We start from the raw sequence: 25,752 nt of genomic DNA on the forward strand, positions 1-25,752 counted from the left end.
TTAAAATACAAACACGTGAGGATAATAATTCTAAATATTTCAAATTTTATTATTTATTATGTTCCTACGAAATTGTTAATAACTTAAATTAATTGAAAATTATGTCTGTCTGTCTGTCCACTAAAATGATTTTGTATAATCTTTAGTTAAATGAAGGGAGGAAGGTGACATTGGACTGTAAATTACACTGGACCCAAAGTTTAATAACACATTCTTTTATTCGTTTCCATAAACATTTTGGGTACTTTTATTTCATCTTGAATAGTTGGTTTAAACTTACAGTATACAAACTTATCCACCAATAATAATAATATACTGAAAGGAATAATTTGTTTATTATAAAGGTAGGTGTACGTCAATTAATTTTCCATTGTATTATTCTTTAATAGCTGTGGATATACAGCAATAGCAACTTATATATTTGTATAATCTTTTGTCTACTTAGCTAAAGATACAAATTTGGTTTTATTAAGTGGCAAAATAAATTAGGATTTAAAAGTTAAATCACAGGCGTTGGTTAGCTCTTTTAATTGTAAGGCTTATCCAAATCTAGAATGGGGATTAACCATGTTATTGCAAAAGGTTAATCCGTTTCACAATTAAACCGTCCATTCATACATTAATCTATTCATTTGTGATGAATCTTAATTATAAATCTTAAATTTGAAAAGCTATTCATTATTTAGTTCAATTTTGTTATCCCTTTTTAAGATATCTAACTAATTAGGTATACGACAATTTATTCAAATATTTCTCTTTCATCTATCTTTATCTGTATTCAGCTATATATCCATTAATCTATCTACTATCTATTCATCCATCAAGATATCCATTTTTTTATTAATCCATTTACCTATCTATCTATCAATCTGTCCACACCTTTGCATGACATTATTATGTATGTTGTATATAGTTAATGTCAATATTGGTTCTTCATAAGTCACAAGTTAAGGGATTGCAAAAATAATTGTCAAGTTTTAAAATTATGTTTACTCATTTATGACTCCAAGTGTTAGATATGATTTTGCAGGGTTTATATTTTGAATCTTTTAAGAGAACTAAAAACAAAAGTGCTTTAATATAGGACATACGGAGAGAAAAGAAAAAAATGCTTAAATTTTAGTGCCCTTAAATTTTTATATAACTTTATATTTATTTTCATAAAATATAGATAATATTATGGTAAATTTATTTAATTTGTGCATTGGCTGTCCCTTCATATATGGTATAGATGGTATAAGGATGAAGGAAGGAAGGTATAGAGTAAAATATGCCTAAAATTCAAGGTGTGCCAGGGATACAGGATAAATATATATTTAAAAAAAATTAAATACATAGTTTGACAATGTTCAAAATCCAAATTTATCTAGAAAATTTAAGAAATAACAAAGTGGTAACTGTCAACCAAAAGTGTCTATTTTTATCTTGTATTTTCAGTATTGTTAATAATGTAATTTATTTAAATGGTCGTACTTCTTTTTATATGGTTTAAGTAGCAATTGTTAAATTATAAAATATATAAAACTCATTTTCCATAGCCCCATCCATTTATCCCTGATTGTGTATGCATATTAAACTAGAGGTTAACTAATTATGAAACTCTACCTACCACATCCTTATTTCCCTTATTAAATCTGTCATCATTCTTCAACATTTACAGTACACTGTTATTTGGATTAAGTTTTATGTCTTAAAACTAAAACATTAGAATTAGATAATCGAAACTTCCTTTATTGTATAAATTTGCTTTGAATTATTGTAAAAAAAATATTTAAGTTTTACATTGTGTAAAATCTATTTTATTAGAATATCCTTTACAAATAGAATTCTTGCTATAACAAACCTAAACTTTTTTGAAGATTGCTTATCAGAACCTAATATACAGTTTTAGAACAATAAAAGTAGACAATTTATTTAAAATTTCCATATTATTGTATATTATCTGACAGTGTCTTGTCACTCTGGTTTCTTATGAAGAAGCTATATGAAGCAAACATAACCTTGGCAGAATTTATGCACTAAAACAAATTTGTCCCTCTTGGACAAATTTAGATAATTTTAGGTTATGAAGCTTCAGTCTTAAGGTTATCCACTCAAATTTTGCATCAGTTTCATTGAAGAAAAAATGTGTTTATAGAGAAAAAAGTCATAAGTTTTACATAAATTATTACAAATGTTATAGGTATAATGAATTGACTGTTGTTGTCTTACATGTTATGATATGAAAATCAAGGGTTTCCTTTAATTTTATGTATAATTAAAATATAGGAAGAAATATTAATACACTTTTTGTATTAATATTGAATTATATAAAAACTAGCGGCTACGCCCCTAGAGCTCTAGAGGCACTTAAGGTAGGAGGAGGAAAAGTGGACCTCATCCCATTTTAATTTAAGTTTTAAAAAAGTAAAAAAAAATATTTTTTGGAGGGAGGGGATGAATACACCCTCCCCAAAAATAGTTTAAAACCTTCCCAGGACCTATAAGAAGCTATACTGTAAAGGAGAACAATATCGGTTCAGCGGTTAGCGAGATCCTTTGGGACAGACAAAGAACACTTACTACTTTATATAATAGGATAAATTCACAATAGACATTATTATAAAATAAAATTATTTTACTTTCAAATATAAACTGACAAGTAAAAAATTATATTTTTTTGTCATGTTCTCAATAGAATTTATTAAATTAATAATAATGAGTATAAGCTAATTGTGTGACTGACTGAATGAGCAGGTTTCAATTGCTGGAGGTCCTGAGATGCATGTCAAGTCTGGCAGCAAGGTTCAAATCAAATGTATCATGTCACAGGTAACATTTTATTAAAGTTTGTATGTAAACAAATTGAATTTTCTTTTATAATTTTGGCAACTTGACTTTATAATTAGGTTAAGCAGAATTTATGGCCTGAAATAAAATAACCATTACTTAAAATGTTTCAAATATATAAATGCATTGGATATCTTATTTAAAAACTATATGTATTTAAATAGTATTTATCAGAGATAAAAGTAATGGCAAATAATTGGTTATAAGTCTAAAATCTATAATACAAAGTAGCTTGATGTCTGTCCGTCTGTCCGTCTGTCCGTCTGTCCGTCTGTCCGTCTGTTTGTCCGTCTGTCTGTCTGTCCCTTAAGATCTCGGTAACCACTGAACCGATCGGATTCTACTCTTCAGGGAATATACCTACTGGTCCTGTGGTGGTTTTAGGCTATTTTCTTGGGGGGTGGGACACCCCCAACCCCCCCAAAAATAAAAAAAATCCAACCCCCCAAAATTTTTTTTTTACATTTTTTGTAAAATCTCAGTAACTGCTGATCAAATTGGGCTCTACCCTTCTGGGAATATACCTACTGGTCCTCTGGTGGTTTTAAGCTATTTTCTTGGGAGGTGGGACACTCCAACCCCCCCCAAAATAAAAAAATCCCCACTTCCAAATTTTTATTTTTTTTTATTTTTTTAAACAAAAACCAGTAATTGGGGTGGGGGAACCCCACTGCAACATGGGGCATAGCCCCCATGAATCCCCCCCCCCAAAAAAAATCAAAATATATTTTTTTTAATTTTAATTTTTGTGTATGCGAACAACCTAGGTCTAATTTTTACGAATTGAAATTTTTTTGTATACGGCAAACAACCTGGGTTTAATTTGTACAAATTAAAATTTTTCTGCATAAAGCGCACAACCTGGGTTTCATTTTATCACAGAGTAATTAAACAAAGAATATTTTTTGGAATATTTCTATTAAGGAGGGTTGACTTCCCAAAACTATATAGGGCGAAGCCCCTAGAGGCTAGGGGCGAAGCGGCCTTTACAAATACAAAGTAACAAAACACCAAACCAACCTGAATAATCAAATAAACTTCAATTTGATTCTTGGATCAGAACAGAATTATATGAGTGTAAAGTATCACAATGTTCTGAGTTTAATTGTTTTAAATTTAAATAAATTACTTTTGCATCAGACCTCAAGGCCTAAATCTCTTACCAAGGGCAATAATGACCATACTTCATTCCAAATATTTTACAAAAAAACAAATGCACAAAAAGTATTTAAATACAGTAGATATTAGCAAAGAATTTAATGTTGGCTTTGAAATATTTTCAAAAATTTCATTTCATTTTTAGGGAGTTTTGATTTCATACTCTTTCATAATGCTTAAATTTAGGATTAAATTTTTTTTTTGTTTCTTTGTTAAAACAAAAATATTGGAGAAATTGAATTGGAAACTTGTTGTTTATGCAACTCATCAGCAAACAAAGAAAGTATTAGTTTAAATAGTTTAACCATTATTTTTACAAAACTTAAAATCTAATTACAAACTAGTTTTGTTAATATCCTTACTTAAGAAAAATTAAGTTTAATTCTAGTAACAGGGTGGCCATGTAGTAAAAAAATTAACAAATTGATTAATTAGAAAATAAAGACACTATAGTTAGAACAGACCAGTCAACATATAGATACTAGAGGCGGCGTTCAAAAATTACCTTGCTATTGGCTAGATTGAATGTTAATCTTTTTCTTCCATTGGCCTATCCCTGAATATTAATCTTTTTTTTCCATTGTCTAATCCCTGAATATCAACCCAACTACAGAAAAAGTTACTACACATAAAGATTACTACGACTTTGGTTTCGTTTTTTCATCATTTTTTAAAGATTAAATGTCCCTCTATCTCACTTCCCTTTCCCTCTGTCTTTTTAAAATTTCATTATTTTTATTCAAAACCGTATCTATAATTTGTCTTTCTTTCTTTAAAATTTTTTAGGATCCTAGTATTTTTTTGTTTTAAATTATTGTCCTGAAAGGGTTAAAAACTTAAAATGTTTAGTTAAATGATAAATTTTAGTTAGATATCTGAACACATTACGGAGGCGTCGCTAGTATCAAATTATTTTAAAATTAAGTTTTTTTTGATTTACTATTTTATCAATTTAAATTTTCTATTTTATGAATTTATTCTTCATAGAGTAAAACAAGGATGACAACATCCATAAAAGCAAAGCTCTGAAATGGAAGGACAAACGAACATTAACACTTGTAGATTGTCAGAACTGAATTAGCAGAATATTAATGCATAAGTACAAACAATATTTTAAGAAAATTTGTTAAAAATCAACATGTTTTAAATGGACGTACGGACATTCTGGTATTGTTTATAGAGTTGCTACGCTTTCTAAATTGTACCTAACTACTATAGGAATCATTATACAAAGTTTGGCATCAATAGGACAATTCTAACATGTTTAAATTAACAAAAAGAGCTAACTGTCTGTGATGGACATACGGATGGACAGACGGACAGACCGACGGACCGACCCTAATTATAGAAAAGCTTCGCTTTTAAAAATGGGTCTTATCTTTCTGATCAATGAGAGTTTATTATAGAGTATAGCTTTGTATGAGTATTATACATTCTACTATTGGAAGACACAAGCTCATTTATAGACGGTTTTTTCCTATATAGATCTTTCATGAATCTTGATGCAATAAAGCAAGCCGTTTTATAAAAAATCTGTCAGAAATAATTCATAAGGTAAAAAACAGAAAAAGTAGTCCCTTATATAGGTATAGAATGAAATTATATAAATAGACTAAGTTATCTTAATTTGAAAGAGTAATACCTGAAATATCATTTATACCTAGGAGTTTTATTTTAACTATTTAGATAAAAAATTTCTAAAACTGACCAGCATATATGATAATGGGAAAATTGCATAGAATTTTAAAAGTTTGAATGAAATTCAGGAGTCTTTTATGCAAAGGAAGTCCAGTGTATAATAATTAAATTAAATTATTTGATATATAATTATATACACTTAAAACATCGACAAAAGTATTTAATTTGTATTATTTTTTCCATACAATTTGAGATTGCTCTTTAATACAGCACAATTACAAACCAGAATATACTTTCCAATTACTTTCCTGTGGATTTAAACTGGTTCTAAGCTAGACTGAAAGGTCATTTATTTATTTGCTTATTAAGCAATTATCCACAAAATATGTATGCCGATGATTTGTAAAGTCTCTATGTTATTGGTCTGGGCCTTCAGCAACTTAGAGCTTTGATAAAACACATAAATCATTTGTTTTTGTGGAAATATTCCACAGAAAAATTACTGAATTGATCTTTTTCTCTATCTTTTCTATCTGAGTACAACAGTATATTAAACCATATTAATGATTTATTCTAATACCCATTTAGAGCTTTTTTAATGTCCTATAAGTATTAGGAGTTGTTATTTGCAGTACTTCTCAACAACCTACTTTTACATGCTCAAAGGTTATCAACCCAAAACTATTATTGTCATTTGAGTGAACATAATGGAAATAATGATAATAGAGATACTAAGAAATACCATTGTTGATACTTAGTCATTTTTGCTAAGTTTTTTAAGGGAAGTTTAATTCAATAAAATTGAAAAATAAGAAAAAGGTTATTTTTACAGGTTTTGACAAAAATAGATTTTAAAAACAATCTTTTAAAACTCAATTGTTCTGCTCTTTTATAGCAAATATTTGTTTTCCTCATTGTAAATGTAAAACTCTTAAATTGTGTTTGGGTGTATCTGTGTTTTAAAGGTCACATATCTATCCAGAATAATGGATATATTATTATGATATTGGTCAGTGGTCACTAAGTTTAGCTATTCTGTTTACATGTTGTGTTCAGATTTTAGTAGGTGTGTTGGTCACTATATTTACAAGATAGTATACAGATATTAGTATGTGTGTTTGGCACTCTATTTATAAGTTTATTTGCATAAATTAATGTGGGTGCTGGTCACCCTGTTTACAAGATTAAAAATTAGTATCAGTGTTGGTCACTCTGTTTACAATATCATTTAGAAACAGTAATAAGTCTGTTGGTTACTCTATTTACAGTTTGTGTGCAGATAATAGAATCGGTGTTGGTCACTCAGCTTACAATTTTGGGTTCAGATATTATTAGGTGTGTTGGTCACCCTGTTTACCTGTTTGTATGCAGATGTTAGTATATGTGATAGTCACTTTGTTTACTAGTTTTATGTGTGTTGGTCATTTTGTTTACAAGTTTGTTTGCAAACATTAGTATGTGTGTTGGTCACCCTTTTTGCAATATTGCGTACATTTGTATTGTGTTGGTCACTCTGTTTAAATTATTGTCTGCAGATATTAGTATTTATTTTGGAAACTCTGTTTATAATCATATGTGTATATATTAGTTTATGTGTTGGTCACTCTGTTTACAAGTTTGCAAATTTCATTTCCTGATGAAAACAAAGTTCCACTCCACTGTGCTGGCGTGGGTATATTACATCAACTTGTAAAATAAAAAATGATGATAAAATTTATAAACAGAGAAAAAAAAACTAACAAGGATTATGCTTTAATAACCTCTAATTTTCTTTAATTGAATGTAAAATGTAATTATAACTATACAAGTCTCAAGAAGATATGACAAATTATTATTTTTTAACATTTTTGCTATTTATACCCTCTCTTTCTTTAATATTTATTCAAGAGTAAAACAACACAAAGTACATTTAAATTATTTTATTCATGCAACTTATACTACTTTAACTTTTAAAAGATCTATCTAAAAAACTTTTTTTTTAATTTACCCTTAGTAATGTTACAAAACCTTATCTTTAATACCTCTTCAGTGCTATGTTTTCAGGTCGTTTTATCGTCCCCTAGCTGGCTCCATGTTCTTAGGGAGTTTTATATTACCATTTCTTTGGAATCCTTTGTTGTTTGTTTCTTTTACTCACTTTTTAACCTGCCCGGCTGTTTTTACATCATCTTAATTGTTTTTTTTTATAATTTGTTATCTATTCTTAAAACGTATTTGCTTTGGAAAAAATATCCTTATTACATATCATTTATATTTTTTTTAGTTTAATTTTAAATAAATAATTGAGTTGTAATATAATTGTACATTCAAAACCAAAATACAGACCTATAAACTCCACAAAATATGATTATATATAATTTACCATTTAAAGTTAGTTTCCATTTGATGATTGATTAATAAAATTACAAATTAAACTCATTAAATTTTCAGCTGGAAATGTAATTAAGTATTTATGTGTTTGCTTATTTTATATCATTTTAAATCACGGACTATGTCAATTAGAATTAAACCCAAGTAATTAGACATTTGAAGAATAGCAAAACTTCTCTATAACTTAAATTGTGAGACTCTATAAACATTAGGTTTGAATTTTAAATATATGAAAAATCGATAAAATAAAGATATGTGTGGCATACCAATTGCATTAGTTTTCTATATTGGATGAATACTATTAGCCTATAAAATATTGGCAACCAAACTCACCATCCAAAACTCCGCCTATATCCTAACCATCAAAAAAATTCCTTTAATAAAAACTATGCCCCGCCCCATAACTCAAACAAGGCCAAGAATTATTCCCTACTCCTCCTGTTTTAAAAAACTAATGTTTTAATCTTTTATTTCAAACTTTTTCAGTAGTCATCTGTATTCTATGGTGATACCTAAGATTCAAAATAATTTGTGACATTGTTCTATATAAATGTATGTTTAATATCTTTGATCATATTTGCTGTTATATAATGTTTCATGCCTATATTTTTTTAGACAAAATGAATTGAAAATGATTGCTAAAATCAAAATATATCTTCATGTCTTAGAATAGTGTAATTTTTTTAAAAATAGGTTGAAAAACATACTAACTTTTAAATGAAAATAAAATAAACAAAATATAATAACCTTATAAAAACTAGTAAAAAATATATTATTTTAACCTTAATGCTTTGCTAGATTTCGTTTTTGTTAAATTCTATTTAGTTTTTGCATTAATTAAGTTGTGAGGGGTTTATAAAAGTATACCATGGTCTTAGAGTAAAAAGAAATATTATAACTATTTTAGTTTGAAAAAAAATATAGCTTTATTTGTTGCATAATAAAAGAGAATAATAAAATTGGTGTCTATGCCTTTCAATTAAAGTGCTGACTAATAGTCAAATTACTACAAAGGAACCTTTTTATATTTTTTTTGTAAAAATGTTAACTATACATTTACAATGATATTACAAACGTAGCAACTGTTTAATATTTCAGACTGTGGAGCCACCTGCATATGTTACATGGTACTTCAACGGAAAGATGTTGGTCGATTTTACAGGTAAAGTCTTAATTTTATTGAATTAAACATTAAGCTATAAAAATTGGAGAGAATTTTAATGAATATAATAGATTTGAAATCTGCATAAAATTTTAAGGATTTTTTATAAAATTCGTTTTTTATATAATTCATTATTTAAAAGCGCAAATCCAATTTAAGTTAATAAATTTTGACCAATAGGATAGGTGGATTGGAAACTACCTGCGCTCTAATTAGTTGAATGATGTACGTCACTTAAGCTTCTCCAATCAGGGCGCAGATAGTTTTCAATCCACCAATCACAGATGTCAAAATTATTTAACATAATTTGTATTTGCGCTTATAGATAAAGAATTATACAAAAAACAAATTTTATAAAAATTCCTTAAAATTTGATGCAGATTTCAAATCTATTATATTCATTAAAATTCTTTCCAATTTTTATAGCTTATTAAACACACATACAATACACATATTAGAGAGAAACAAAACCAGCAATAGAAAAATCATGTATGGCATGGTATTACAGACAATTTTTTTATGAATAAAAATATAAAAAAAGGTTATATAATTTTTTACTTTGATTTACGCGGAAATCTGTCTATAATCCGATGTAGGCTAGAAATCAACCTAATTCGACATTCACTCAAAGCCTCAAAAATAATGGACTTAAAAGTGTATTAAACTGTATATAAGACATTTGCGAATATATTGGTACCATTAATTTGCCTCTGAGATAAAAAAAAGTATGTTTTTTTGATATTTTTCTCTTGCAACAAATCAAATTTCAAATTTGAGTCACCAAAAATGCTAAACTAATTTTTGCTCTAAAAGAATCAATTTTTGGAGTTAGAAAGTGCTAAATACCTCATTTTAATCGCCTGGCATTGCTTTATAATATACAGGTAATGACTTGGTTGTTTATAGAACAGCTGACTAAAAAATCGAGGTTTTGTGATAAACCCACTTTTGTTGTTGCTCCATAAATGATATTTTTTTTCCAAATTTTTTTGGCTGTAAAGAAGCTTTATATATTCATATAACATCCACCTAAATTTGACTTTTGGTATTTTATTTATAACATCACCAGAGGGAATTGAATTTTGGAAAAAAATATCAATTTATATTTTACACTGCTATGCATTGTTCTTGTTCTTGTTTCTAAAAAAAAATTATATTATAAAAATGAGAATTATTTAACGCTTCTATAGGTATGTTTATCATTTTTCTATGCTAAATATAACTATAACTACACCATTTTAAAGTTAGACATCTTAACATATTAACACAATTATTGAATCGGTCTGTATTATTAAGCTGGCAACCCTTAAAACAGCTGCATTTCATTATCCTATTATATATAGTAACTATTATATGTATAAACACACTTAATTTTTTAACTTTTTATTGATGGAATACATATGTTTCTCTATAAAAATAGATCATCAGTTCCAATTAAGATGTATAAAATAAGAGTTAAAAAAAAATATATATATGTCAATGCATTTTGAATCCTTTTAAAAGACTAAATAAGAAAGAAGTGTTAGAAAATTGTGCCACCTGCGGGGTTTTTACTGCTTATATCCTCTTGGGGTTAGGGGGGAATTAGCATCTTTATATAAAAAGGGGGAGGTGTTTAAAGAGAATTTTTAAAGAGAAAAAAATAGGTCATATTTTATCATTTGCAGTTTTACAAATTAATACATGTTATATAAAGCTTTTTTGTCTGTAGCTTAAGATTTCGGTAAAGTATAAGGCTATTTTACTAATTTCCTTACTCCTTTAATTACAGAGCTCCTAGATGTTTGGAGCGCAGCTGCTAGTAAACAAACAAAGTAAAACGATTCCTGAATAATTGATTTACAATTTTAAAAAGCAAAACATTTTTACAATTAGGATGTGTATATCCACACCATGCACAGTGCCTTCTAAGGTGCTTTGACTTTAGTGTCAGAACCTAAATTGGGACATAGTGCATTTCATTACCCTAGGTTAGGTAACTTTATTTCACTTTTCAATAAAATCTAAAATGCAGCGGTTTTTGAGAAAATTAAATTTGAAAATTTCAAGTTCAATTTTCACCCACTAGGAGTTACCATATAATCATAACAAGAAAAGCAAAGATTATTTATTTTTAATTTTGAACAAGTTTGCTATAATAAATTTCTTCATAAAACCACTCCTGAAGTGATGTAATTAATGGCTATTTTTATCAATTGCTTTGCTAAGGTCACAGAGATTCAGCCTTAAATAAATCATATATAGGGAGGTTTTATGACTGACTTTATAAAAGCAAAGTTGTTCAAAATATTAAATAAATAATCTTTGATTTTCTTGTCATGATTATGCGGTAACTCCTAGTGGGTGAAAATTTAACTAGAAATTTTTAAATCTAATTTTCTCAAAAACCGCTGCATTTTAGATTTTTTTGAAAAGTGAAATGAAGTTACCTAACCTAGGGTAATGAAATGCACTATGTCCCAATTTAGGTTCTGACACTTAAGTCAAAGCACCTTCGAAGGCACTGTGCATGGTTAGCTCTTATTGTTAATTCAGGCGTTTTAGAATTAATCTAAAATGTTGGAAGATGATTTTTGTAGCAGTAAGGTACTTAGTAACTTTATAATCATTACTTTATGTAAAGGGATGTCCCGGTGGGAGGGGGGGGGGTTAGGGGGTTAAGGGTTATTAATTGATTTGGGACAACCCCATAATTTTTAAATTTTTAATTTTTAATCTTCCCCTCTCCCCCCCCCCCAAAAAAAAAAATATAAAAAGCTTTGACGTCCTTGCCTTTTTTGTATATAAAGATTACCCCACAAAATAAACATGGGGATGCCCAAATTTCCCTCCCCCCTTCCCCCCCCAGATCAAAAAGCTTGGACGTCCTTGATTATGTAAGCTCATTTAAAACATACTGAAATCAATTTGTGTACAACAATTATCCTATTTAGTTTTTTAGTAGTGAAGCTACTATATAATTCAAAATATTTGTCCGTCCATTGTCTGTCCATTCATCTGTATGTCTGTCCATTGGTATGTCTGTCTGTCTGAGACAGAAAGGGGAAAACGAGATTTTCTCGGCTTCTATAAAAGATAGAAGGCTTAAATTTTCATGGATTGAATATTCTCTCTCTCTATCAATACTCCATATTTTCATCAAGTTTCATTAGGATTTGCCAAAAAACTGGGGTGGGCTATATCGATTCCTACAATTCAAGTTTTCATGATTTTCTCTACTCCTATTCAAGATAGATGGTTGAAATTCAGGGATTGAATACTTTGATATTTTGCATAATTTTATCAAGTTTTATTGAGATTTACTTATTGGGGTTCTACCTCAAACATAGGAGTTCCAAAAATCGGAGTGGACAAATGCAGGAGTCCCAAACATCGGAGTGGACAAACGTAAGAATGGGACAAACGTCAGAGTGGACAAACATCAAGGTGGACAAACGTCGGAGTGGAAAACATTGGAGTGGACATTGCTTAAATAAAACCTAGGAGTGTCTACTATTTTAATAATATTACAACTTTGAAATTTTTTATACCCCTGTCTACAAAATAATGACTATGGCTGCAGCGCTCAGCCCCCTAGCCTATATCCTAACCTAACCTAACTAAGAAAAGTAACGGGACGAAGGTAGGGGGGGCTGTGTTTGTAAACAAAAATTCAAAATTGAAAAAAAAGTTTGGGACTCCTGTGTTTGTCCACTCCGACGTTTGTCCCAAAAATCCTGCGTTTGTCCACTCCAATGTTTGTCCCACTCCTGCGTTTGTTCCACTCTGACGTTTGGGACTCATGCATTTGTCCCTTCAATGTTTTTCCACTCCTACATTTGGCATGGAACCGATTATTGGTTGGGGTGCTAGTTTGATTCCTAGATTTGTAAGTTTTAAGGATTTTCTTTACTCCTATTAAAAAAATTTAAAAGGCTGGGTTTATACCCCCCATAATATATTAAGGGGGGTGATTACCCCCATCCCTAAAAAAATTACCCTTTTACAAGCACCTCCCCCTGGATACTCCTGCACTCCCCCTTGTAGTTACTAGGCCAACTTTATGGTCTCTGGTTTCAGGAAGCCCATTCAATTATGAGAAGTTCACATTATAAGAGCACTCTTATAGCATCCTCTCTATTAGCATTACATGTGTAATGCATTATAGACAGACAGATAGATATTGTGAGGGATCCTACACTTTATAACACCTTGTTTTGCATGGTAAAAATTGTTCCAATAGTTCTTGATATTGATATTTTATTTAAAAATTACAATAACTTGAATATAATGATGTTTAAAAAATGCTGGAATTATAGTTATATTTAGACTAGAAAAATGATTAACATACCTATAGAAGCATTAAATAATTCTCTTTTTAATTATAAAAATATTTTTTAGAAACAAGAACAAGAACATTGCATAGCAGTGTAAAATATAAATTGATATTATTTTCAAAATTCCAAAACTATCCAGGGTCCTATAGGAAGCATCCATAAAACACAGAACTCAATAGGTACTGTAATTGTCGAAATCTTAAGCTAAAGACAACAAAGATTTCTACTTTATATAATAGGATAATGAAATGCAGCTGTTTTAAGAGTTGCCAGCTTAATAATACAGACCGATTCAATAATTGTGTTAATATGTTATGATGTCTAACTTTAAAATGGTGTAATTATAGTTATATTAAGCCTAGAAAAATGATAAACATACCTATAGAAGCGTTAAATAATTCTCTTTTTTATAATATAAATTTTTTTTAGAAACAAGAACAAGAACAATGCATAGCAGTGTAAAATATAAATTAATATTTTTTTTCCAAAATTCAATTCCCTCTGGTGATGTTATAAATAAAATACCAAAAGTCAAATTTAGGTGGATGTTATATGAATATATAAAGCTTCTTTACAGCCAAAAAAATTGGGGGAAAAAATATCATTTATGGAGCAACAACAAAAGTGGGTTTATCACAAAACCTCGATTTTTTAGTCAGCTGTTCCATAAAAAACCAAGTCATTACCTGTATATTATAAAGCAATGCCAGGCGATTAAAATGAGGTATTAAGCACTTTCTAACTCCAAAAATTGATTCTTCTAGAGCAAAAATTAGTTTAGCATTTTTGGTGACTCAAATTTGAAATTTGATTTGTAGCAAGAGAAAAATATTAAAAAAACATACTTTTTTCTATCTAAGAGGCAAATTAATGGTATCAATATATTCGCAAATGTCTTATATACAGTTTAATACACTTTTAAGTCCATTATTTTTGGGGCTTTGAGTGAATGTCGAATAAGGTTGATTTCTAGCCTGTAATAGATAACTATTTCAGTATGTAATGATATCTGCTGGATCAAAACTAGCTCTGAGACATACTGGAAATCATGTACCATTTTTTCCACACAAAAAAAAAATAAATAGAATGCATACCTGTTTTTGGGTCAGGCCTTCGATCCCTTAGAACCACTAAAACTATAATTGGTTCTTTTTTATTTTCCTATCCTCGGAAAACTATTTTCATGCGATAACTCACTTATCTTGTACCCAAAATCTCCAAGACATATATGATTTAATCAATGGGTGTATATAGTCATATTATTAAAATGAAATTTTGCATGTGCAACCTTCTGATATTAATAAACTTGTTTTCGCCATCCAATTTATAAATCAAACACTTTTGTTTACTCAAAAGCAATTTAATTTGAAGCGACACAAAAATGCTTTACATAACTTTGTTTTTAAATGCAGATAGAAAATAAAAATATGAGAGACAATTTTTGGTGCTTTTGCATAAAGTGCCTAGCCGGCCCAGGACCCCCCTCACCTTTTTAATGCAAAATATTATTATTTTTTTCTATCCCTAGTACCTAGGGGGCTTATTCCTGAGTACAAAATAAAATATAACCTTACCTGACCTAAAGTTATAAACAAATTGACAAAAACCTCCCTCCACCCCCATATAAAAGTTTATTTCAAAATTAGGGGGGAGGGGGTTTAAGTTCTCGACTTTGAACTTTGAGAGAAACCTCCAAATTTTGTTTATAAAATACGAAAATATATTGCATACAGGGTGTTTTATTTCTATTATTATCTATCAAAAGAATTTTTGCTAATTTTGTTTTATTAACACCGTCAGGTGTTCTCAAAAATTTATCAATGTTTTGTCGTATCATTCATTTTATGTCGGTTCATATATGTTTTAATTTGTTGACTTTTTAATCAAATAAAAGTTTTTTTTCAAACTATATTTTCTACAACCTGTATTAAATAAATATATGTTTTGTGCAAAAAATCTTGAAAACTTATAAGTAAGCTTGCTGGCCTTTCTAAAGTTGGGTGGTGGAAAATGTTTCTCTTATTATATGAACATAATACAAGATTATATTTTATTCCTCTTTAAATTGTAAAGGTTGTTTTATTGTTGTGTATATTAGTATAAAATTTAAATATTTTACATTATAAAAATGACATAGAAATCAATATCTTAGATAACTAGTTCATTCGAATATGGATCAAAGTCTGAAAACCAACCATTAATATTAGTAACTTAATATATTTAAGAATACAAAATATGTTCTTACTCCCAACTGTTTGAGAGTCACATAACTTGAAGAAATACAGGGGAACAAGAAAGGAAAGAAAAAAAGAGGCTGTTTATAAGGATGGACCATGTAAATAAAAAGGGAAGGCGGGTTTTGGTATGATATGTTGAAGAAAAGTTTGATGAAAAACATTTGTTTGCATAAAAGATATATACTATGAACATGAAAAAAAGAATACTTGATAGATATGCATAGTCTAGAGGTACAATCTCTTAATAGGTACAACCCCTTAAAAGTAACTCAGTGTAAGATCAATCCTAACAAACCATTGCATTGGTACGAAAGGGCATTTATAACTATAACTGGAAAACCTCCCATATCCCCCCCCTCCATATATTTTTTTTATTATTAAAAAAAGACTTGGGTCCCTACCTTGCCTTTACTTCACCCAACGGAATACAGTCCCTACCGGACCCATTTATTTTTAATTCGCATAACCTAACCTAAAATAAGCATCAAAAGTATACTTTCAAATTAATAGCAATATTGAGTTTTGAAGGTGTTTAGAGAAAAGAAAATCAAAATAGAAAAACATTTGTACAACAAAGTAATTTTAATAAAAATATAGTTTATGAATTTGCATAATACAATAAAAATGTTAAAACTTCTTCTACAGGGTCATTCAAGAGAAATGATTTTTTTAAAAACTTAATTATGCATAGAAAATAAAACAATTATGTAAAATCCTTTATATATTTGGAAAACATATTACGAGACATTTATGTTTTGAATATTTAAAAATGATTATTTCAACAAATTATGCCCTAAAAACCGGTTTTTCCAGAGGCCTTTTTTTCGAAGATTTATTGATTTAAAGGTTGTAAAAAAATGCGCACCTTTTTGAAATTTAAATTGCGCAGCTTGTGTTAATAGTAGAAAAATGTTATGCATATCGTTAGAATCGTCATAGGCTCTAGTTTCTTAATATATAAGAACCATTCTTGTGCTACGTATAGTATAGGAGCTACGTGGTAAAATGTTCCAATTACTTAAAACTTTTCATCCTTTTTCTCACATGTTTCAACGTAGCTCCTAAATTACAAATAACACAAAAACGGGTCTTATATTTTCAAAAACTAGAGCTTATGACGATTCTAACGATATGCATAACATTTTTCTACTATTAACACAAGCCACGAAATTTGAATTTTAAAAATGTGTGTACTTTTTTAACACCCCTTAAATCCATAAATCTTTGAAAAAAAAGCCTTTGGAAAAACCGGTTTTTAGGGCATAATTTGTTGAAATAATCATTTTTAAATATTCAAAACATAAATGTCTCATAATAGGTTTTCCAAATATATAAAGGATTTTACATAATTGTTTTATTTTCTATGCATAATTACGTTTTTAAAAAAATCATTTCTCTTGAATGACCCTGTAGTTTACATTTTCTTTTAAATACAACTTTTTAAGGTGTCCCTTCGCTTTAGACAATTCTACATAATAATAACATTTAATACTATCGAGCCTTCTTCCACCTTCCTTTATTAAAAGTGAAGTTCTTCTATGATTATGGTCTATACACCATCCATTTGTATGATATAATTATCCCATTCATCTGATTTTTGGAACATTGATAATGTTTTAAGCGCAGCATCTCTATAATCAAGTCCTAATAATGTAAGTATGTGCTTAAACAGGATATTTAAGCAATTTTGCAACAAACTTATTTACAATTTTGTTAATACCTAAAATTATTATTCTGCTTAATTTATTTTGACACAATTGATTTCATGTTCGTTTGATTTCAGATCTTCGCTTTTATGGATATTGTCATACTTGTTTTTTAAAATAAGAAAATTAAAAAATAAATTTAGAGAATGTGGGAATTTTTAAATTAACTTTTATTAAAAAACGTCATTAAAGTGACAATGTGGTCGAGTTGGTGACAAACAGACAGCCAAACATCTAAAATTTGAAGATTACATATTCATATTTTATAAATCTATTTGCAGTTTTTATTTTATGATTTAATTATTAAGGTTCTATCAATGATATGTTTGATAGGTTTAACCATATGTAAAACAGGCTTATTTGCAACTTTTTTTGCACAACCAATTTTAAATTCCAATACTAATCTAGTTAAAATGTAGCAAATATTTTATATTAGCAAGTCTTTAGAAAATCCATGGTTACAAAAATTAATGTCTTGAGTATGACGAAATCGGACGATCTTGACAACTAGTTTTTTTAGATCTTGGACAAAGTAGACACGGACAAAGTAGCCTCAGACAAAGTAGCCTCCGGACAAAGTAGCCTCTAGGACAAAGTAGCCTTAAGACATTTACCTAAGAAAAGTAGCCTCCTAAGGAAAGTAGTCTCCACTGTTAATAAAGGACATGGCCGCAGCACTCGGCCTCCTGGCCTGCCTAGCTGCGGGCGCTCGGCCCCCTAGCATATAACCTAACCTAACCTAACCTATGTTAGGAGTGGGGACAAAACACCTAATTTAAAAATACCTAATTTAAAAATGCCTAATTTTATAAATGTCTAATGTGACAAAACACATAATTTATAAATACCTAATTTAAAAATGTCTAATTTAAAAATACCTAATTTTAAAAATGCCTAATGTGACAAAACACCTAATTTTAAAAATGCCTAATTTTATAAACACCTAACTATAAATACCTAAGTTTAAAAATACCTAATTTTAAAATACCTAATTTAAAAAAACCTAATTTTAAGCATATCTTAAAACTGTTGTTGAATATATTAAACCAGCGGCTACGCCCCCTAGTAGTGCGGAGGGGAATTTAATTGGGGGGGGGGGGGTTACGACCCCCTCCAAAATTTCAAAATATAGTTTTGAAATAGAAAACTGGACAGACGTACGAAGGGACCCATAGACATCCCATTTAAAATTTACCCCTACCCTGGGGGTGCCAAAGTCATCCCCAACCATTTAGGAGGGGGTATTTACCCCCCCCCCAAACAATTTTGGGGGGGTAAAAAATCTCTGACAAAACAAATTTTTGCGCACTTCGTACGCATTTGTAATACTAAATATTTAACAAAATTTACCCCCCAAAAACGAATTACCCCCCCCCCCCCCATTAATAATTTTACCACCCCCCCAAAAAAAGGCTTGAACGGACCGACCCTAATTATAGAAAAGCTTCGCTTTTAAAAATAAAATTTTATGATTAGTTTGTGGCACCTCACATGAGAAATAATTTAATTAGTAAAATCAAAGGTTGAAGGACAAAGAAAATTAATTTAGATTTTTATTGGTTTCTTCCCTAACCTAAGTAGCCGTAGCGTCGCTTTCTTGGGGGGTGATAGTTGACCATCCCCCATTTTAGTTTTAGTTTTATAAAGAAAGATTGAAGAAATATAAAAAAAAAAGGGGAGGGGGGAGATTTTTTCAAAGGGCGATTTCTCATTGGAAAGTGTTGGTAACCTCCCCTAAAGCGTTATAAACCCTCCCACGACCTACAGGAAGCTTCATTGTAAAGATGAACCATATTGGTTCAATGACTAGCGAGATCCTTGTGCAAGAACAATCAGCCAATTGGATTAATGTTATTAAAATTTTACAAAATTATAAAATAGATATTTTAGAATTAGGTATTGTTAAATTAGACGTTTATATAGTTTAGAATTAGGTATTTTTAAATTAGGCGTTTTTAAAATTAGACATTTTTAAAATTAGGTATTTTTAGTTAGGCTTTTTTAGTTAGGCGTTTTTAAATTAGACATTTATAAATTAGGCATTTATAAATTAGGTGTTTTTAACGTAGGTGTTTTTAACATTAGGTATTTTTAAACTTAGGTGTTTTTAGTTAGGCATTTTTAGTTAGGCATTTTTAAATTAGGTGTTTTGTCCCCACTCCCTATGTTAGCCTCAGGACATTTATTTAAGAAAAATATCTTCAACTGTTATGCATAGGTGGTTTAAAATTTCATGGATTTTACAAAAGTGGTTGGTAGATTTTTACAAGTTTTAATTTTGTTTTTACAATTTTTAGATTAGGTTAGGTAATAGGCTAGGGGGCCGAGCGCCCGCGGCTAGGCAGGCCAGGGGGCCAATACCTGCGGCCTTGACCTTTCCTTAGGAGGCTACTTTGTCCGAGGCTACTTTGTCCTAGAGGCTACTTTGTCCGAGGATACTTTGTCCTAGAACCGTTTTTTTTCTATTTTGTGAGAACACCTTCGATACTTGTGCATAACTTGGCCAATATTTTAGTAGATAAAACTTTGATTAACATACCTACTACAAAAACTTTCCTGAATAAAAATTAAATTTATTAGACTTGGCTAAACAGATTTCAGTTTTTAGAATAAAAACATATATTTGCATAAATGTATACGTTTTGGAATACTTTTTTCAACAACAAAAAAAGTTTGAAATTCATGTTTGAATTTATGATTTTTAATGTTTATAGTGAGTAGTGACTTCTTTAATACACATAATAATAATTCACAGGGAGGGAGGGAGCATTGAACTGTAAATTGCACTGGTAACCAAAGTTTTGTAATACATTATCTTACTCCTTTAATTAAAACATTAAATTTTAATTGGTTGGTTTCAAAATTTTCAACTATTAATTTTAATCTACAGGAGGGGTAATTTGTTAAACATCATTGGGGATATGTATCTATTTATCATCCATTGTCTCTCACTCAGGCAAAATGTCCCTCATATTTCCATTAAGATCCCAGGAATTTAGCATACCCCGTCACAAGTGAATGACCATATACCAAGACTGCAAAACTTTAAAAAAAAAAAAAAATTATTTGCATTTGTAGGTAGCCAAATCTCCCTCGCCCACAGCAAGCAGCGGTCAGTGTCTCGGCTGTACCTGAAGCAGGTCAACCAGGCCGACCGGGGCAACTACACCTGCCAGCCCTTGGGCCTGCCCACAGCTCACGTTACCCTGCACGTCATAGAACCAGTTGAGGAGCAACGCTTGTCAGTGACGTCATCAGCTGCTGGGCTCACCGAGCACAGTACAATTTTTGCGCGCCAATTTTCAGGCGCCATGTTTGTCTTTCTTGCCACCTCTCTTGTCGTACTTCAGGCTTTTAGTGAAAATACCAATATATAATTGTAAGATAAAGTAGTTAAAATCTGTTTGTACAAGAAATGATTAAAAATGAGTAAAAATTTGTATTAATTGATGTTTCTCTAAAAAAATATTTTTTTTTATTTCCATATAATCTAAGATATTTTGCTACATATTTTATTCCTATGCTATAAACAAAAATTTTATTTTAAATATATGATAAAATTAATCAAACTTATGTAAAATTTAGTATTTAGTGTTATATATATTAATCTATTTTCGATTATGATTAGTGAAGTTGCTCTATAATTCCAAATATTCCTCGGTCAGTAATAAGAGCATTCTTTCTGTAATTTTTTTAAAAATCCTTTTGGAAATAGTGCTTAAGGTTAAAGATAATAATTTGATTAAGACAGGTGCTTGTAATAGGCCTGAGCAGTGGCGTGCAAATGGTTATGAAATTGTTAATTTGGCAGTTAACCTCTCGCACGCCTTTTGGCCTAAAGTGTCTTTGAAGATCTTAACTTATGAATGATATATTACTTTACAATCAATAACAATGTGTTTTTGTGCTTCGCTACTTATGGATGTTCTCATTTTATTCAAAATTTTTTTTCTAAATATCCTATTATTAAATAGAAAGGTTTTTTGTTTGTAGCTTATTATTTCAATAACTACTGATTTCTTAATTTAAGGGGATCTTCAAATAGGTCCTGGGCTGGTTAAGGGCAATTATATTTTTTCTATTTAGGCCTTGGTGTGGAATTAGGCTATTTTAGGCTCTTTTCTACCCTTTCGGATTCAGGATCGGGCCCCTAGATTCTAGAGGCACAACCTCTAGTAAATTTTTTAAAAAAACCTTTGAGTTTAATTTATTTTTAAAATTGATTAAAGTCACTGTTTTAAGTGATGCACAGAGAAAAGTCATCAAAAATAAATGACAAATATACAAAAAAAAACATACAAATTTAGATATTTCTGTTAATGTAATTTTTTGTTTGAATTTTTAAAATCCTGTTTATTGAGAAAGTCCCGTAGTGTCTTTTCTTTAATTTCCTATATTAATATCCAATATTTTGTTTAATTTGTGATCATTACAATAATAAAAACCTGTAAATATGTACATAGAATTATATAAATCATATATTTGTTATTTCAAGTATAAAAAAAAACTGTTTGTTTGTTTATGTAAAAAGTTTATATACAATGTGGATGAGTTTTATGAATAAATGTGAAACTTTTTAATATTGAAAGTTTTTTTATGTGATGTTTTTGTCCGTGGTCCTTTTTTATGGGGTCAGCAGTTTTGCACATTTTGGGCCTTTAAAAGATTACAAAGCAAAAATGATATTATACACCAAAGCGCAAGTGTAAAACCAGCCCAACTGTAATACTGAAAGAATAATGGTTTAGTTCATTAGAAAGAACCTGCAACTATGACGCGGTAACACGTCGCGCATCCGCTCGACGTTTAGGAGGTGATAGGGATCTAAGGTAATAAGACAATGGCCGATAAATTGTGTACATCCTCAATGATGATACACAAAAATAACCCTTCTGTAGATTAGGATTAGTGGTTGAAACGTTTGAACACTCGAGTTAAAGAACCAACCAATCAAATTTCTCTTTAGTCCCCAAAGTGGTTTAGCCAACGAATAAGAAAGCGTTATTTTAAAACTTTGGTTACTAGTGAATAATAAACATCCCATTGTCCCCTCTCTCTCTCTCTCTCTCTATCTGGAAGATATAAATGAGTATGAAATATTATCCCACAAATCTGAGACCATTATTTTTGTTATGGGGAGAGGAAATTACTCCCATTATCAGTCCTATAACATATATATCTAAGGTCAAATCCTATATTCTAAAGTGAAAGGATGATGTTTGGTCGTCTGTCTGTATGTATGTAAGGGTTCAACGTATCTTTGCACAATAGTTCAGAGAAGGTTTTAGGCTATGACACATACCCCTAAATATATATCCAGTGAACCCCCTATAAACTTCGGGTACCAACATAATTTACAGTTCAATGTCCTCAGATAAAATTTTATCACTAGATGTAGGGTGTAGAACAAATATAATTCTTTTATACCAGGTTTTTGTTTGAAGCTCAAAATGTCAATAACTATTAAACTGATTGAGTTTTTTTTAAGGGAAGCTTTAAGGATTAAGTTTTGTTAAAGGCTTGATATGATAATCCATTACCCCCCCCCCCCCTAATTTCCATGCATCAAATTATGTCTTTCGTGGCTCCAAAGGCAAAGAAAATATTTGTGAAGAATAATCTATGAAAACCTTTGCCCTATCTCTTTGTCCCTGCCATTATGAATAGAAGAGGAGTAGGAAGTATAAGATAAGAAAAAGCTAACCTAGCTAGAATGTTGTGCATTCATTTCCGCATATTTTAAAATTAGCATAATGTTTTAAATTCGCATTAACACACATTATTAACAGGTGATCAATAGCTAGTGGTTATTCATTTAAAACTTGCTTCTAGGGGCTTTGTATTGAAAGGTGTATGAAGGGGCGCAAAAATATAACTAAAATCATCCCAAGTCTAAAATATAAAAATAGAATAGCCTAAAACCATCCTGGGACCTATTTGAAGCTTCCCTTTAAAGAAGAACTGCATAAGTTCTATAGTTATTGAAATCTTAAGCTTCAGACAAAAAAAAAATTTATATAAAAGGATATGAGAGTTTTCAATTGGGAAAGGAGGATCGTGCCTCAATTAACAATAATAGCCATCATTTACGGACAGACATACGGACGAACACATCTAAAATATAGAAAAGCTTTTTTCTTAATAAAAAGATAGATATATTGATAATGGGTGTTGGATTATTACTCTGCGTATTCACAATATGAATATATCATAAGAAAGAAATGTACCATATCAACACTCCGGTTTAAGGCATAATAGGCTTCTTGAGAATATTCCAGGTTGGGAGGGGTCTTTGGACTATAAATTATTCTGGTCTCCAAAGTTTCATAAAAATGAATTTAAACTTATGGATACTTTTCTAAAATCTTGTTTTTTAATCCCCACAAGATGTTTTTTGTTTAAATGTTTTTTGACGGGCAATGTAGACTGTGTCATACTCAGAGATCTTGAGGAATTATAAGACAGTGGATGTTACATTAATAAATCAACACCATATCTGCGGATGAAAAATATTGGTTGAAAAGTGTAAGCACTGCTAGTTTGAACAAAAAATATTAGTATCTCAAAGTAAAGAAGAAAGATAGATTATATAACTATGGGTACATTAATGATTTATATTTTATGGTCATTTTCCTCTCTGACTTGTGGATTTACAATTCAAATTACAGCAATGTTTGTCTGTCTGGTACAAGCTTCACTGATTGATCGTGATCTGCTTTTAAAAACACACCTTTTTGGTCTTAAAATTGTATTACCTTTGGAGCTCTTAGAAGCTTCACAAAACCTATCTTTTTTATTAAGTACTAGTGGCTTCGCCCCTAGCCTCTAGGGGCTTTGCCCCAAGAGGTATAATTACATCTTCTATTACTTACCCAGCAGAACGGATCACAAATTTTCGCACCTACCCAGCAGGAAAACATTTTGCGATTAAATTCGCGAAATTCGTAAAATTCGTAAAATTTGTAAAAAAAAAAAAAAACATTCCCTGAAGAGTAGAGCCCATTCGGTTCAGCGGTTACCGAGATCTTAAGCTTCAGAGGGACAGACAGACATCGTTCTACTTTGTATTATAGATTACAAAAACATTTGTAGGCCTTGTTGACCAGACTTAGAATTATCGTAAAAAGCCTAAAAAGTGAATATAACTTACCATATGTTAACCTTGATTTCTTTTTGCTCTAATACACAGTTATAAAAAATAAATATTTTTTTTATATTCATACACATGGATCTAAAGGGATAAGACAATGGCCGATAAATTTATGTACATCCCCACCAACGATGATACACAAAATTACCCTTTATTAATAGTAACATTAGTGGTTGAAACGATTGAGTATTCAACTTAAATATCAATCAATCAAAATTCACTAAAGTCCCAAAGTTGTTAAGCCAACGAAGAAGAAAACGTTAATATAAATGTTTGAGGACTAGTGTAATAAACATCCCATTGTATATTTTTACCATTTTTTAAGAAATAGTACTTGTACCATCCAACGATAATAGAAAAAAAAATTAACCATACAAAAAATTATCTCAAACAAGCCAAGGAAAAAAATAATCCAGGGACATGACAACGCTAGTAAATACACCTGGATATTATGACTGGAGAAAAATTGTCGTCATTTTAGGTTGCTAACATAGAACTTACTTAATGTAAGATGTGGGAGTCGATGGGGTAAAGGGAGTGGATGGTGGGTATCGTTATTTTAGCCCGCTACACGTTTCATTTTATTATAGAACATGAGAATCTGGTTTTAATATCCATTACGCTAGGATAAAAAGATTGTGTTGTAAAGGAGTGTTCTTTAAAGCATCTGGAGAAAAATGTAATCATGCCATTTATACACTTTTATATTTTAGGCAAACACAATTTCAATACCTAGGAAATATTATTTAATGTTGAATGACTAGGTATTGTCATTTATTCAAAATCAGTTTATTCGGCTTCTGGTTAAAAACAAAAAAGCTTAAATGATAGACGAATATCCTATTCACTGTGGGCTAGAATTGAATCAAGACAAAAGTAAGTGCCGAGCCGCCCTGGGACCTATGTATGGTGAAAAAAGACATAAAACTATGATGATTCCAGGTAATACCAAAATATTTCAGCGGGGGCTTTTTGAGAAAATTAGATTTAAAAATATCAAGTTCAATTTTCACTCCCTAGTAGATGCCGCATAATCATGACAAGAAAAGCAAATATTATTTATTTTAAATTTTGAACAACTTTGCTTTTATAAAGTTCTTCATAAAACCACTCCTGAAGGGAGTTAATAAATGGCCATTTTATCACTTGCTTTGCAAAGGTCACGAAAATTCAGCCTAAAATAAAT

The 25,752-nt window shown here is 30.0% G+C and overlaps 1 protein-coding gene across 1 annotated transcript in view; it reads left to right on the forward strand.

Moving 5' to 3' along the window:
* LOC145329955 (protein amalgam-like) overlaps nt 1-21,996 on the forward strand; it is a 108,698-nt gene extending 86,702 nt beyond the window's left edge. Inside the window, exons 7-9 of the mRNA XM_080174444.1 lie at nt 2,737-2,811; nt 9,094-9,157; nt 20,495-21,996. Of these exons, the coding sequence (XP_080030570.1) occupies nt 2,737-2,811; nt 9,094-9,157; nt 20,495-20,793 (438 nt within the window). The 3' untranslated portion in view covers nt 20,794-21,996. The remainder of the gene's footprint in view (nt 1-2,736; nt 2,812-9,093; nt 9,158-20,494) is intronic.
* The last annotated feature ends 3,756 nt before the right edge of the window (nt 21,997-25,752 follow it).

Source organism: Acartia tonsa, chromosome 10 (genome assembly GCF_053477335.1).
Source record: "Acartia tonsa isolate MP-2025a chromosome 10, ASM5347733v1, whole genome shotgun sequence".
In the NCBI taxonomy this organism is placed as follows: domain Eukaryota; kingdom Metazoa; phylum Arthropoda; class Copepoda; order Calanoida; family Acartiidae; genus Acartia; species Acartia tonsa.